Source organism: Euphorbia lathyris, chromosome 4 (assembly GCF_963576675.1).
Source record: "Euphorbia lathyris chromosome 4, ddEupLath1.1, whole genome shotgun sequence".
NCBI classification, from domain to species: Eukaryota; Viridiplantae; Streptophyta; class Magnoliopsida; order Malpighiales; family Euphorbiaceae; genus Euphorbia; species Euphorbia lathyris.
In genome coordinates this window covers 39,041,172-39,058,355 of record NC_088913.1, presented here as the reverse complement: position 1 = coordinate 39,058,355, position 17,184 = coordinate 39,041,172, and the positions used below count along the sequence as shown (strand labels likewise).

The following is a 17,184-nucleotide window of genomic DNA, read 5'->3' as shown; positions in this document are numbered from 1 at the left end:
TCAGTATCGGTATTGGCAACAATCAAAGACAACGGCTATCAAAGTCATGCTGAATGATTTTAAGGACAGCACCAATGATCCGTTTGCTAAAAGACAAGATCCGACAACTGTCTGCATCAATAATAGAAACCTTGGAATTACGCAAAGAGTTAATTTCGAGATGCATGGGTCAAATGTCCGCACGCTAAAAGACGAACCATGTACAAGAAGACAAACCTGCGAGAAGAAGACAAGCCCGGTGCCTGCGGAATTCAGACGACATGATTGGCCTGCAAATCTGAAGCTAACCAGAACATGTCGAAAGAAAAAGTCGTTTGAATACCAACGGATAATTCCGAATTCAAATCATTTTCGCTTCAGATCTCAATTATAAAAGGACAAGTACACTTCTTGGATCCTTGGCCAAAATACAAAAAGAAAAAAAAAGCATACATACAAAGGAACACCAAAACAAGAAAAAGACCTTACACCAAATTTCCATTTCTGTGTAAAAGCTAGAGTGATTTTTGTAATCATCTAAAGTGTTCTTTGTCTGAAAAAGAACAATTCTGTATCAATTGTAAAATTGAGAGGGTAGTGCTGAGTACTCGGTTTTAAGTACTCAGTGGTAGAGAAATCTAGGTGTTCGGTTATAGCACTTAGTAGGAGTTGAATAGAAGAATAGAGGACGGTACTCTTGCATATTCAACTGCCTTGTAAACGGTTTGTGCTCTAGCTTTAAAGAGCTCAATATTGGATTTAAAAATCCCGAAGGGATTCTAGGGACTGGACGTAGGCGGAGAGACCGAACCAGGATAAGTCGTGCTGAGTAATTTCTAACTCTCTCTCAATATATATCTGTATGTGTTGCTTGTTATATTTACTCAGTATATAAATTGTTTAAGCTGACACTGAGTAAATCAGAGTGCTGAGTTGGAAGCTGACCACAAAAGTGTCATTTCCCAACTCGCAAGTAAAACAGCTCTAGTCAGTATCTGACTAAACTGTCTTACGCCTCACTCGGCTGTGCTGACCAAAGCTGAGTTGTAAAACTCAAAGAATTATATTAAGTGATATAACCCGGGGTAAAAATATGGATTCTTACACGGAGCAAATATGTTTACCGGATGGTCCTGTCACTCGAGCACGTGCTAAGCAGTTCGAAGAGGAGCTTCAAACATATGTGGTACAAATGTTAGATATATCGGATCAAATTGACGTAAGTGGAATTCAGGAGTCTCTAACAATTTCATACCTCTCAAATTGCTTAGAAAATGGACAAGTTAAACAAGTCGGTGATGGAACGATCAGAACCGAAACGAAGGTCAAAACGTGCACAAATTAGATTCAAGAATTATCGGGGTCAAATTGCAACATTTTGGATTCATAGGGATGAATATCAATTTGTGCCAAATTGATCTCATTATTGGACAATTATAAGCCCACACATTGGACTAGTCAAATACGTATGGTAGCAAAGAAATTGTCAATTGACAATTTCAAACATTATCTCTGCAAACACCTACCTACTTATTTTCTATTATTAATTTGTACTTTTTGTACTTCCATTTTTACCCTTATATTAAGCTTGTCTTTTGTTTTTTTTTTGTAAGGACAAATAATGTCCAACAACTTTAGATTTATTTTCTATATAAGCTCAATCAACCATTAGCTTTGTAATGAACATTTTTGAAAATCAATATTTTCTTTCTTGAGTTTTCAAGTGAGGATTTCTCTTGTGTTTTTTGGGGCACTACTTTGAATAGTTCGGGATTAAATCCTTAATTGTTGAAGACTGGGATTGGGTCTTTACAACTTAGTTTTGTAAGGGTTCTTTTCTGTCCGACCCTGATTCGTTAGCTTTCCTCGGGTTCAAATCTAGTTGTCGGGTTTTCGAGGCACTGTTCCTCGTGGGTTCGCATCAGTTTGGTATCAGAGCCGAGCTCTAATTTTTCAGGTTTTAATTATCCGTAATATTATTATTATTATTATTATTTTCTGTCAAAATCTCAAAAAAAAAAATTAGGATTTCCGTTTATTTCAGAATTTTGAATCATTAGCTTAATATTATTTCTAAGCACCTTAATTAGTATTTTCTTGAGTTCTGTTAAAAAAAAACAAACAAAAAAAAAAATCCTAGCTAAACATTCACGTGACTGTACCCAGTCCTCTTTTATGTTGAGAGTCAAATCTGTCCACTCCTGTTAAATTTTCTTTTGTCTCATTTTAAGTAAAAAAAAAAAATCAAAATCGGAAGTGCAAAAGAGGAAGAAAAAGAAAGAGAAAGGGAGTGTATGAACTCACCAAAAAAAAAAACAAAATTGATTCATATTTTTTTTTTCCTCTCATCTATTAAATTTCCAACTCGTCAATATTATATTTTGGTCATCGAATTGCTTAACTGCGTTCCGTTCATTGTTTAACGTTTTTGCTTTTTATGTTGTACGATTAAATTTTGGTTTTTGACTGTTGAGTTTTTAAAACTGAATTTGTTCCACTGAGTTCTTTAAAGAACACTATAAGAGAAATCGAGCGGTAAAAGGCACAGAGTGGTGAGCATATAAGAGAGAATAGCCAAAAAAAAAATTGAGTTAAACACCGAGTGAATTGTGAGTTTTATTTAAATTTGTTTCATTATTCTTATTATCATCATTTTTACTGTTTTTCTTTTTGTATAATAATGGCGGAAGATCAAGTATTAACTATGTTAAACCGATTGATGGAACGTATGGACGCCATGGAGGAAAATCATCGAGTAGCTCTAGAAGCAAATCGAGTTGGTGGAGAAAACCGGCGTGATCATGAAGAAAGATGGAATAGACCGCGGGATGACAATGCTAGAGACGACAAGGGTCTTGGAAATGTCAAACTGGTAATTCCCTCGTTCAATGGTAAAAGCGATCCTGAAGCTTACCTAGAATGGGAGAAAAAAATTGAACTCATATTCGACTGTCACAATTATTCAGAGGAGAAGAAGGTGACAGCAGCAGTAATTGAGTTCACGGATTATGCATTAGTCTGGTGGGATCAACTCGTCACCACGAAAACCCGATGTAGAGAGCCGCAAGTTGACACGTGGGATGAAATGAAAACTGTTATGAGGAAGCGGTTTGTCCCTAATGACTACTATGAAGGTTTATATAGAAAATTGCAAGTCCTTCAACAAGGTTCAAAGAGTGTAGAGGCATATTTCAAGGAGATGGAGATAGCAATGTTGAGAGCCGATGTGGTTGAAGATCGAAGGGCTACTAAGTCTCGATTTTTAGCTGGTCTTAATCGGGACATAGCTAATGTTGTCGAGTTACAACACTGTGTAGATGTGGAAGACATGGTACATGCGGCAAAGATAGTAGAACGACAACTCAAGGAGAGAAAGAACGACAAATCCTACATAAGAGGTTCGTCATCTTCTAACTCTAATTGGAAGAATCGATGGGGTAACCAGGATAAAGGAAGCAGATTTCCTTCAAAGTTTGACAATGCCAAACACAAGTCAGACTCGGTTGACAAAAATAAGCAGAAGGGAGAAGAGAAACCGAGACCAAGCAAACTTCAGTGTTTCAAATGTTTGGGATTCGGTCACATAGCATCCGAATGCACAAATAGACGATCCATGATCATGAGGGGCGGAGAAGTAGTCACTGATACCGAAAGTGACTTTGATGAGGCCGAAGAAGAAGATGAAGACTCTGAGGAGGCAGAATGCTTCACTAGAGCTGAACGAGGGGAGTCGTTAGTCATCCTACGACTATTGAATTCTCAAATGACGATTGCCGAGGACAAGATACAACAGGAAAACATCTTCCACACTCGATGTCTCGTGCAAGGCAAGGTATGTAGTGTGATTATTGATAGTGGTAGTTGTGCTAATGTAGCTAGTACCACCTTAGTAGAGAAGCTAGGGCTACCAGTCACAAAGCACCCGCGCCCTTATAAATTGCAATGGTTAAATGATTGTGGGGAGATTAAAGTAAATAGCCAAGTGTTAGTGTCCCTCAAAATTGGGCAATACAAGGATGAAATACTGTGCAATGTAGTACCCATGCAAGCTGGTCATATTTTGTTGGGTAGACCATGGCAGTTTGATAGAGATGTTATGCATTTAGGGAGAAAGAACCGTTACAGTTTTGAACATGTTGGTAAAAAAATTGTTTTAGCTCCCTTAACGCCTACTGAGGTCTATGAAGACCAAATTAAGCTTAGAAATCATAGTGGGGCTGTTTCTAATAAAACTCATGTATCATCTAATGATAACCGAGAGTTGAGAGAAAAGCATGGTGAGAAGAGTGATGAAAATGAGGATTTGGTGAGAGAAAAGCAAAATTCAAAAAAAAAATGAGAGAATTGATAATGATGTGGCCAAAGAGCGAGAGAGAGCCGAGGTAAAAGTAATTCTGAAATTACAAAAGGAGAGGGGCCACATGCAAAAGGAGAGTCAAGAGAGAATAACAGTGTGGGGCGGGGTAAGGCTAATTTCTTTGCAAGGTCCAGCGAGGTTAAGTATGCTCTTTCTGTAAATAAACCTGTCTTATTACTTGTTTATAGAGAAGCATATGTAAGTCAAGCTGACAATGTCCTGCCTAGTTCTTGTATTTCTCTTTTGCAGGAATATCAAGATGTCATGCCCGAGGAATTACCTGAAGGATTACCACCTATTCGGGGCATCGAACATCAGATCGACCTAGTACCTGGGGCAGTTATTCCTAACCGTCCAGCATACCGGTGTAATCCTGAGGAGACGAAGGAGTTACAACGTCAGGTGGAGGAGTTACTTGCTAAGGGGTACGTGAGGGAGTCGATGAGCCCATGTGCCGTACCTGTGCTTCTTGTTCCAAAAAAAGACAGGAGTTGGAGAATGTGTGTTGATTGTCGAGCCGTCAACAACATTACGGTAAAATATCGTCACCCTATTCCTAGGTTAGATGATATGTTGGATGAATTACATGGAGCTATTGTGTTTAGTAAAATAGATTTGAAAAGTGGATACCATCAGATTAGGATGAAAGAAGGGGATGAATGGAAAACCGCATTTAAAACTAAACACGGATTGTATGAATGGCTCGTTATGCCTTTTGGTCTGACCAATGCATCGTCAACTTTTATGCGTTTAATGAATCATGTGTTGCGTGCATTTATAGGCAAGTTTGTGGTGGTCTACTTTGATGACATATTGGTATATAGTAGGTCTTTAGAAGAGCATTTAGGCCACTTGAGGAGTGTCTTTGATGTGCTTAGGAAAGAGCAATTATATGCTAACTTGTCTAAGTGTTCCTTTTGCACAGACCAAATTATTTTCCTTGGTTATGTTGTGTCTGCTAAAGGAATTAAAGTAGATGAGGAAAAGGTTAAGGCAATCCGTGATTGGCCTACACCTAGTAGTGTGTCTGAGGTGCGGAGCTTCCATGGCTTAGCATCATTCTACAGACGATTTGTGAGGGACTTTAGCACTTTAGCTGCTCCCCTCACTGAGGTGATTAAAAAGACAGTAGGATTTTCATGGGGGATAGAACAAGAGAATGCTTTTAATATCTTGAAAGATAAATTATGTTCTGCTTCTATCCTTGCATTACCTAACTTTGAGAAAGCATTTGAGATTGAGTGTGATGCTTCTGGCATAGGTATTGGTGTTGTTTTAATGCAGGATAAACGGCCAATCGCTTTCTTCAGTGAGAAGTTGAGTGGGGCTTCACTTAATTACCCTACCTATGACAAGGAATTGTACGCTCTAGTGAGGGCGTTGGAGACATGGCAACACTACCTTTGGCCCAAGGAGTTTGTCATTCATTCTGATCATGAGTCCCTAAAGCACCTCAAGGGACAAGGTAAGTTGAACAGACGGCACGCCCGGTGGATAGAGTTCATTGAGACATTTCCATATACTATCCAATACAAGCAAGGTAAAGAAAATGTGGTAGCTGATGCCCTATCGCGCAGGTATATTCTTTTAACTTCCTTGAATACTAAGCTCTTAGGATTTACCCATCTTAAAGAGTTGTATAAAGGTGATGTTGATTTTGGTAACATGTATCTTGCGTGTGGTAAGTCTGCAGTAGACAAATTCTATTTACTTGATGGATTTTTATTTCATGAAAATAGACTCTGTGTGCCACAATGCTCATATAGAGAATTGCTTGTTCGGGAAGCCAACGATGGTGGACTAATGGGACATTTTGGGGTTCGTAAAACTTTAGATATTTTGCATGAACATTTCTTTTGGCCAAAGATGCGTAGAGATGTTAATAGACTTTGTTCTAGGTGCATCGCTTGTAAAAAAGCCAAGTCTAAGGTTTTGTCCCAAGGTCTTTACACTCCGTTACCCGTACCTACGGAACCCTGGGTAGATATTTCCATGGAATTTATTGTTGGATTACCTAGGACAAAGAAAGGTCGTGATTCCATTTTTGTTGTGGTTGATAGGTTTAGCAAAATGGCACATTTCATTGCATGCAATAAAACCGATGATGCTACTAATGTTGCTAAACTTTTCTTTCGAGAGGTCGTTAAGTTGCATGGAGTTCCAAAAACTATAGTATCCGACCGCGATGCTAAATTTTTGAGTCATTTTTGGCGTGCTTTATGGAGTCGATTGGATACTAAGCTTTTATACTCTACTGCTTGTCATCCTCAAACGGATGGACAAACCGAGGTTGTTAATCGGACCCTTGGTCAGATTTTGCGTACTGTGGTTGGGAAAAATCTTAAGAATTGGGAAGAGTGTTTACCTATGGTAGAATTTGCATATAATCGTAGTATTCACTCCTCTACCTTGTTTTCACCATTTGAAGTTGTTTATGGCCTTAACCCTCTTACCCCTATGGATTTACTACCTTTACCTGTGGATGCCAGGTCTAGTACAGATGGTGTTAAGAAGGCAGAATTGGTGCAATCCATTCATGAGAAGGTTCGCAAGCACATTGAGGAGAACAATAGACGGGTTGCTTCTAAAGTAAACCAACATCGCAAACGCGTTGTGTTTGCACCTGGCGATTTGGTGTGGGTGCATTTTCGAAAAGAACGGTTTCCAGGGCTTCGTAAAAATAAGCTTCAACCCCGCGGTGATGGTCCATTTCGAGTTTTAGAGCGTGTTAATGACAATGCCTACAAAATTGACCTTCCCGGTGAGTATAATGTATCTGCCACTTTTAATGTCACTGATTTATCCTTTTATGATGCAGAATCTGATTCGAGGCCGAATCCTCTTGAGGAGGGAGGGAGTGATATAACCCGGGGTAAAAATATGGATTCTTACACGGAGCAAATATGTTTACCGGATGGTCCTGTCACTCGAGCACGTGCTAAGCAGTTCGAAGAGGAGCTTCAAACATATGTGGTACAAATGTTAGATATATCGGATCAAATTGACGTAAGTGGAATTCAGGAGTCTCTAACAATTTCATACCTCTCAAATTGCTTAGAAAATGGACAAGTTAAACAAGTCGGTGATGGAACGATCAGAACCGAAACGAAGGTCAAAATGTGCACAAATTAGATTCAAGAATTATCGGGGTCAAATTGCAACATTTTGGATTCATAGGGATGAATATCAATTTGTGCCAAATTGATCTCATTATTGGACAATTATAAGCCCACACATTGGACTAGTCAAATACGTATGGTAGCAAAGAAATTGTCAATTGACAATTTCAAACATTATCTCTGCAAATACCTACCTACTTATTTTCTATTATTAATTTGTACTTTTTGTACTTCCATTTTTACCCTTATATTAAGCTTATCTTTTGTTTTTTTTGTAAGGACAAATAATGTCCAACAACTTTAGATTTATTTTCTATATAAGCTCAATCAACCATTAGCTTTGTAATGAACATTTTTGGAAATCAATATTTTCTTTCTTGAGTTTTCAAGTGAGGATTTCTCTTGTGTTCTTTGGGGCACTACTTTGAACAGTTCGGGATTAAATCCTTAATTGTTGGAGACTGGGATTGGGTCTTTACAACTTAGTTTTGTAAGGGTTCTTTTCTGTATGATCCTGATTCGTTAGCTTTCCTCGGGTTCAAATCTAGTTGTCGGGTTTTCGAGGCACTGTTCCTCGTGGGTTCGCATCATTAAGTCAGCATAATTAAAATGAAAAAAGTTATATTAGTTCCTAACCCCCCCCTTTTGGAACTAATCACACGGGACCAACACTTGTGTGTATTTTAGAAATTTCCCCGGAGATAACTTCATTATCCTTCTTTTATATGTGGATGAAATGTTGATAGTTGGACAAGATGCAGAGATGATTTCCAACTTGAAGAAGGATTTGTCCAAGTCATTTGACATGAAAGACTTGGGTCCAGCTAAGCAGATGTTAGGAATGGAGATAGTTCGTGATAGGAAAGCTAGAAAGTTGTGGTTATCTCAAGAAAAGTATATTGAACGTGTGCTTGAAAGGTTCAGTATGAAGAATGTCAAGCCTCTTAATACACCTTTAGCAGCTCACTTCAAGTTGTGTAATAGAGCTTGTCCTAAGACAGATGAAGAAAAAGCAAGTATGTCTTTTGTTCCTTATTGATATGTTGTTGGTTCTTTGATGTATGCTATGGTTTGTCTAGACCATGTTGGTCCCGTGTGATTAGTTCCAAGGGGGGGGGGGGGGTTAGGAACTAATATAACTTTTTCGTTTTAATTAAGATGACTTAATATAATTCTTTGAGTTTTACAACTCAGCTTTGGTCAGAACGTCCGAGTGAGGCGTAAGACAGTTTTAGTCAGATACTGTGGTCAGCTTCCAACTCAGCACTCTGATTTACTCAGTGTCAGCTTTAAACAATTTAATGTACTGAGTAAATATAACAAGCAACACATATGGATATATATATATATATATATTGAGAGAGAGAGTTAGAAATTACTCAGCACGACTTATCCTGGTTCGGCCTCTCCGCCTACGTCCAGTCCCCAGAATCCCTCTGGGCTTTTTAAATCCAATACTGAGCTCTTTAAAGGTAGAGCACAAACTATTTACAAGGCAGTTGAATATGCAAGAGTACCGTCCTCTATTCGTCTACTCAACTCCTACTAAGTGCTATAACCGAACACCTAGATTTCTCTACCACTGAGTACTTAAAACCGAGTACTCAGCACAACTCTCTCAAGTTTACAATTGATACAAAAATTGTTCTTTTTCAGACAAAGAACACTTTAGATGATTACAAAAATCAATCTAGCATTTACACAGAGATAGAAATTTGGTGTAAGATCTTTTCTTATTTTGATGTGCTTTGTATGTATGCTCTTTTTCACTTGTGTTTCGGCTAAGGATCCAAGAAGTGTACTTGTCCTTTTATAGTTGAGGTCTGAAGCAGAAATGATTTGAATCCGGAATTATCCGTTGGATTCAAACGGCTTTTTCATGTGACATGTGTTGAAACACCTTTCCACAAGATTTTGATTTGACAAAATCATCCATGATTAAGAGGCAATTAAATTTAAATGCTTTGATTTAATTGTACTAATGTGTTTGTTCAGTATTGAGTGCAAAAATATATATATAAAGTAAGACAGGTCAGAAGTCAGCATAAGCCAAAAGCTGAGTGGAATGGAACTCAGCACAAAAGGATAGAAGCTGAGTAAAGTAGAACTCAGCATCAGAAGCTTCCTTCAAGTTGCCAGAACGAAGCTGACTAAATTAGAAGACTCCTTCAGAATTGAATAAACAAGAACGAATCTGACTAAGAAGGAACTCAGCATGGAGGTTGAACATTCGAAGATAACGAATGAAGCTGAGTGACAGTCAGAACAACATGAAAGATCCGTTCACTAAAGGACAAAGTCTGCAATCTTCTGCACCAATAATTGAAGCCTCGAAAATACAAAGAAGACTAATTCCAAAGGTCATGGGTCAATGGATTATTGGTAAAAGACAACTGGCACAAAAAGACAAGTCTGATGCAAGAAGACAAAACCTGACGCCTGAAGAAAACAGAGGAAGGGAATGGCGGAACAGACTGAAGCTGACCAGAAGCTGTCTGCTAAAAGAGCCGTTTTGGACTTAACGGCTAATTCATCCCAAATGATCCAATCTGCCCTGAGTGACTTATATACACTAACTAATAAGTGTAACAAAAGGATTAAAGCACTCAGCAGGCGCTGTGATGAGATTGAGGAGGTCAAGCTGAGTGACCTCCGATATCTCCTCCAGGACAACTCAGATTTACATACGAACATGCAAATCTTACATAAGTTTGTCATGGAGGTTCAAACTGAGTCAAAGAAACTTAGAAAGGATGTCACAACTTTACAAAACCAAATAAAAGGTTCAACTAAGAATAAACCCCATGCTGAGTACTCAAGTACTGGTCAGCATAAACAGTTTACTCAATGTAGCTGTTGTGGGAAGAAAGGACACACAAAAGCTGTGTGCTGGCATAACAAACATACTGTCCAATGTGACTTCTGTGGTAAGAAAGGTCATACTACCAAGGTATGCTTGCATGCTCAGCACAACAATGCTGACCACACTCAACATCGCCCTCAAAGGGTAACTATGTGTGGCTTTTGTGGTAAAAGTGGCCATACTACAAATGTATGTCATCACAAGTTAAAATATGACTCTGCACCTGTTTACACTAACAAAAAAGGACCCAAAAAGAATTGGGTACCTAAAAACGAATAGTTTAAAATGCAGGTCAGCTTGACATGCGTGGAGAAATCAAAACTCTGGTATATAGACAGCGCATGCTCAAGACACATGACAGGTGATGAAACTCAATTCATCACACTAGAGCTTAAACGAGGAGGTAGTGTAAGCTTTGGAGACAACAAGAAGGGCAAGATAGTTGGCTCAGGAACTATCGGAGGTAACCCTAAAATTGAGTCAGTCTCCCTAGTTAAAGGTCTCAAGTATAATCTTCTAAGCATAGCTCAGCTTTGCAAGAGTGGAAGGAAGGTTATATTTGATGATACTAAGTGTCAGATACTCGAAGGAAAAACAAATGATTTGATTTTAACAGCCCCTCGTGTAGAAAATGTTTACATGTTGAGTTTGGAAAAACAATTTTCAAAAAGTATATGCTTAGTGTCAAAAGAGGACAACTCCTGGCTATGGAATATGAGACTTGGGCATGTCAGCATGGACCTCCTTGCCAAACTAGCTAGAAAGCAATTAGTTGAGGGATTACCCAAATTAAAGTATGAAAAAGATCAACTGTGTAATGCTTGTCAGCAAGGTAAACAAATTAAAAAATCATTTCATAGCAAAAAGGTTGTCTCAACCAAAAGACCATTGGAATCACTACATTTGGATCTTTTCGGACCTATCCAGCCACTCAGCATGGGAGGTAAGAAATTTTCCTTAGTTATTGTAGATGATTTCTCTAGGTATACCTGGGTCATCTTGCTGAGTAGCAAAGATGAAACATTTGAGATGTTTACCACATTAGTCAAAAGGCTTGAAAATGACAAAGACCTAAGAGTAGCTCACATTAGAAGTGATAATGGTGGAGAAATCAAAAACCAATTATTTGATGAATTTTGTGAAACTAATGGCATTGACCATAATTTCTCTGCCCCTAGAACTCCTCAACAGAATGGAGTTGTTGAAAGGAAGAATAGGACAATAGTAGAAATTGCTAGGACAATGCTGAGTGAAAATAGGCTTCCAAAGTATTTTTTGGGAGAAGCTGTCAATACAACATGTTATATATTGAATAGGGCATTGGTAAGACCTATATTAAAGAAAACCCCTTATGAACTTTGGAAAGGACGAAAGCCCAATATTGGATACTTTCGTGCCTTTGGGTGTAAATGCTTTATACTCAACACTAAGGATAATCTGGCAAAGTTTGATGCCAAAGCTGACGAAGCGATCTTTTTGGGATACTCAACAAACAGTAAAGCATATAGAATTTATAATAAAAGGACTCAGGTAGTAGAAGAGTCAGTCCATGTAGATTTCGATGAAACTGACCCTGTAGGAAGAACAACTCAACACACAGAGGAAGAACCCAACTCAGCTCCTGCTGACCAGAATGGACATGCTGAGTCACCAGTACAAGAACTGACCAAAGGTAAAATCGAAACTGAAATTACCTTTGCTGACCAATCTGTCCCTGCAGAGATTGTAGAAACACCTGTTCCAAACAACTCAACATTACCCAAGGAGATAAAAATTCCAAGAGGACATTCAGAAGAGTCCATCCTTGATGATGCAAACAACAAGGTAATGACTAGAGATCAGCTTAGGAAGTTTCTTAGCAACGTCGCCTTCGTATCAGTCCATGAACCAAAGAACTTTGCTGATGCTGAGCATGATGAATATTGGATCAATGCTATGCAAGAAGAGCTTGACCAATTCACACGAAATGAGGTATGGGATTTAGTACCTAAACCTAGGAATCAAAAATCCATAGGAACTAAGTGGGTTTTTAGAAACAAATTAGATGAGCATGGAAATGTAATTAGGAACAAAGCTCGACTTGTAGCCCAAGGCTATAGTCAGCAAGAGGGCATTGACTATGGTGAAACCTTTGTACCAGTTGCTAGGTTAGAAGCTATACGTATATTGTGTGCATATGCTAGTTTCATGAACTTTAAGTTGTATCAAATGGATGTTAAAAGTGCATTTCTTAATGGCTTTATAAACGAGGAGGTATATGTTAATCAACCTCCGGGCTTTGAAGATCCAAAATTTCCAAACCACGTTTATAAACTCAAGAAGGCCTTATATGGCCTAAAGCAAGCTCCAAGAGCTTGGTATGAAAGGTTGACCAACTTCCTGCTGAACAGGAATTATGTCAGAGGAAAAGCTGACACAACCTTGTTCATTAAGAAAAAGGGTAAACATACCCTACTTGCACAAATCTATGTAGATGACATAATATTTGGTGCTACTGACGAATCCTTGTGTCAAGAATTTAGCAAACAGATGCAGACTGAGTTCGAAATGTCTATGATGGGAGAACTCAGCTTCTTCCTTGGACTTCAGATCAAGCAAGGTAAGAACGGCATCTTCATTAGTCAGTCCAAGTACACCAAGGAGATGCTAAAGAAATTTGATATGGAAGATTGTAAGCCCATATCAACCCCTATGGGTACTGATACTGTCCTATGCAAAGATGAGAAAAGTAAGTCAATAGATAGTAAACTTTATCGAGGTATGATAGGCTCCTTACTTTATCTCACTGCTAGTAGACCTGATATACAGTACTCAGTATGTTATTGTGCAAGATATCAAGCTGACCCAAGGGAATCTCACTTAATTGCTGTAAAAAGAATTTTTAGATATTTGCAGAGCTTAGTTGATGCAGGTTTATGGTATCCAGCCTCAAATGACTTCACACTCATAGGATACACTGATGCTGACTATGGACGGGATAAGATAGAACGTAAGAGTACTTCAGGGGGATGCCATTTCCTTGGAAGCTGTCTAGTATCTTGGTTCAGCAAGAAACAGTCATTAGTTGCTCTGTCTACAACTGAAGCTGAGTACGTTGCTGCTGGAAGCTGTGTAGCTCAAGTCCTATGGATAAAGCAACAGCTTGAGGATTATGGAGTAAGAACTGAGACAATAGAGATCAAATGTGACAACAAAAGTGCCATTGATCTATCCAAGAATCCTATTCAACACAGCAGGATGAAGCATGTCAGCATAAGGCATCACTTCATCAGAGATCACGTACTAAAGGGTGAGATCAAGCTGACTTGTGTATCAACAAATGAACAGCTTGCAGATATCTTCACCAAGCCTTTGGCTCGTGAACAATTTAACATACTAAGGGAAGCTATCGGTATGTCTAATCCTCTTCAATAATTCTAAGTATTTGAATAAATGTTGAGTGATTGTCATGCTGACTGATATTAATCTAGTAACTACTGCACATTGAACTTAATAGTCTATGCTGAGTAGATACAAATGCTGAGTAAATATTCTGTGCTGAGTAGATAAACATATTGAGTAATCACCTTATGCTGAGTGAATATACATGTTGTGTGATGAACGTATGTTGAGTTACTAGAGATAGGAAATCCATCTACGAAGAATTAAATACTTAGTATCATAAACGATTCATATTCTGGCAAACTGAGTAAATGCCCACTTGCACTGATAAACAATGACACGTGTAACAAATCATACCTAGGAAAACGCAAGTAATGATGAATACCCATGCGCCGAACCTGTCATAAATGGCAGAATCTTTGTCGATTAGAGTCCCAAGATGAAAACGGCTAGTTCATTAATGACTAAAAACCCTATAAGTAGCGGAAGGATCCCCACTCATTCCTCTTTACGCTTACGATCCTCTGAAATCTAATTCTCCTCTCTCCCTAAAATCTTAAGAACCTTCCTCGGTAACAATGGCTTCCGGCAAGAACGAAATCCCAAACCTCGCCACTCAACCTGGCCAAACCTCTGGCAAACCCACTCAAGCTGACCCCCCGGTCCTTCGAAACAAATAGAGCGAAATATGATCAAAGTCTATAAGAAGGTCAACAATTTGGAGGTTCTGAAATGCAGATGGTTCTCTCCAAGATTCGTCACCTCTGAGAAACCGTTCTGTGACTGGATCGAGAAGAACAAATGGACTGGTCTCTTCTCTCTCTCAGGAACAACCTACCCTAGGTTAGTACGGGAATTCTATTCGAATCTATATGTTGATGAAGATGATTTCGATTATTTGGAAACCACGATCAAAGGTCAGAAAATCACAATAACCCCTGCCTATCTAGCTACCTTACTAGATTTACCAGACGAAGGAATAGAATTTAGGACAACAAAGGAGAAGGTGCCAAAAGAAAAGCTTGAGAAGATCAAGGGGTTCTGTAAACCTAAGGATCATAAAGGTGAAATACCCAGCACATGTATGGGGAAAGAACAGAAGATGGCTCACTACATGCTGACCAACTTTATCTTCCCCAAACTCAGCTCAGCTTCATCCGCCTCTAACTTTGAGCAGTGCTTCATATGGCACATGCTGACCTACACTCCGCTCAATCTTCCCGTCTTCTTAATTGGAGCTCTTCAACGAGGTGGTAAGAAACTCCGTTTGGGCTCTCTGATCACAAAAATTCTCGAGGACAAGCAGATCGAGACAATAAATGAAACAAGTAGCTTGGGGAGTGAAATCACTGCAGTTCTACTGGATGGATTGTTGTACAATCAACCCTTGAAAGGCTATGAAGAAGTTGGAGATGCTGAGGAAAATGAAGAAGCTGAGCAACTAGAAGTTGAGCTTGAAAATGAGCCTAAAAAAGAAGTAGAGGCTCATGCTGAGTCACCTAACACAGCTCAGCCTGAGAAGAAGAAGAAGAAGAAGAGGAAGGCTCTTGAAACTTGCTCTAAAGACATTCACGCTGTCCCAAAGAAAGTGAGGCTGTTGTCTCAAGAAAAAGTTAAAGCTGACAAGGCTAAGGAAAAAGCTGAGTCAGCAGAGAAGAGAAAGAGGCCAGAAGGGCCTGAAGATGAAGAAGAGGAAACTCCAGAATCCCCCTTGATGAAAAGGAAGAAGGGTAATGCCTTAGAGACAGTTGAAGCTTATCCCTTAGATTGGGCTGTCTTTGACGGTCATGGAACTGACCTAGAAAAAGAAGCTGAGAAAGAAGCTGAGCAACAAGCTGAGAAAGAAAGGGAAACTAAAACTCATGCTGAGGAAGAAGTTCATACTGAGAAGGAAAAACCTACAAATGTTGAGCAACCTCAGGATGAGGCTGAACAGAGAGTTGAAGAAAAAGAAAGTGTTGCTGTTGAGGATCATGCTGAGCAACTTGAGAATCCATATGTAGAAGAGGAGACAGTTGCTACTGAGTCCAGTGAAGGTATTCCAGCTGACCCTTCATCCCCAAAAGCTCCGACACGACGGAGACTCAAAAAGAATGCACAAAAGCAAATTGATCTTATGGACGACTTTCTTGTTGATGATATTGAGACTGACCTCTCCAAAATCCAGTTCCAGTATTTCTCGAATGATGCTGAGACTGAGTCACCTCCAGCAGATCCCGTACAAAAACAAGCCTCTGTTACTCAGGATGAGGAACAAGCCAAAACCCTTGAAGATCCAAACCCAACTGTTCAAGAAGGAACAAATCCTACCTCAACTTCACCCACTCAGGATGAGCAAGTCAACATGACTAACCAAACTCCACCTCCAACTCAGCATGTAACCTTTATTTACTTTCAAAAAAACAACTTCCAAAGAGGGTTAACTTCATATTTAACGTTCCATTACTCCAATTTACTTCCATTAACCTCCTCCCAAACAAGGGTTAAAGTATAGTGAATTTAGTAGTTAGTGCTGCTGAAGTTTTTGATGAACACTAAATTTATTTGTCATATATTTAAGACTCAAATTAACAAAAAATAACAAACCAAATGTTGTTTATAATTTATTTTGGATATATATAATGTATAAAATTAATTTTAAATTAGTTATTCCAGTCATCAATCAAGGTGATCAATCTGGCAAAGAGCAAACTCCTCCACCATCAAGCTCAATTCCAGTCTCTGAGACAAATGCTGGCCACTTCCAATACTTGAATGCTACTGAGTTAGGAAGATGCATCATTGCCTCTGCTCAATCCTTGCTTCAAGATTTGAACACCTCTGAAGCTGATGCTACTAGATCGTCTCATGAGTCCTCCCACCTATCTGGCATCACTCAATTTCTCAATGAACTGAGAGGACTCAAGGATCTGGTAAGTATTATAACAACTGTTCAAACTCAGCAAGCAAACCAAGATCAAATAGCAAAGCTGATTGAACTAGTTCTCTCCATGGTAAACCATCTGAACTCGATTGAAGGAAAAATCCAACAACCCTCAGAAGTCAATCCAGGGTCCGCCACTTCTGCTGAACTTCAAGGATATTTTGCCAAGTTAACTGCAGAGCTGACCCAATCGAGCGCACCTGGCAATGCTGAGTTTGCCACTTCTGCTGAACTTCAAGAATGCTTTACTAAGCTTACTGCTGAGCTGACCAGTACGCATGACTTAGTATCTTCCTCTTCTCAGTGTACAATTGACCAACTGAGTGAAGCAGTTAGCCTACTCAACATCAACAAAGCACAGATGGATGTTGATCAGTCTCCAACAGTGAACTCTTGAGCTTTTCACAAGCAATAATGAAGGCAATGCGCATCAACAATGCCCAACGCATATTTTATGACTCTGCCTTGCTCAAGATGTACCACCAATATTTTGGTCAGCTCACCAGCTCGCTCACTTGGCTTAGCAAATCTCATGAATGCTTGCTCAGTATGATTAGCAGTT

The 17,184-nt window shown here is 39.1% G+C and overlaps 1 protein-coding gene across 1 annotated transcript; it reads left to right on the top strand.

The window, feature by feature from the left end:
- The first annotated feature begins 1,764 nt into the window (after nucleotides 1-1,764).
- Nucleotides 1,765-7,763, top strand: LOC136227147 (uncharacterized). The gene is made up of 3 exons (XM_066015843.1): nucleotides 1,765-4,304; nucleotides 4,347-5,913; nucleotides 6,826-7,763. Exons 1-3 carry the CDS (start codon nucleotides 2,660-2,662, stop codon nucleotides 7,466-7,468), a joined length of 3,855 nt encoding a protein of 1,284 aa, XP_065871915.1. The 5' UTR covers nucleotides 1,765-2,659; the 3' UTR covers nucleotides 7,469-7,763.
- Nucleotides 7,764-17,184: the final 9,421 nt, after the last annotated feature.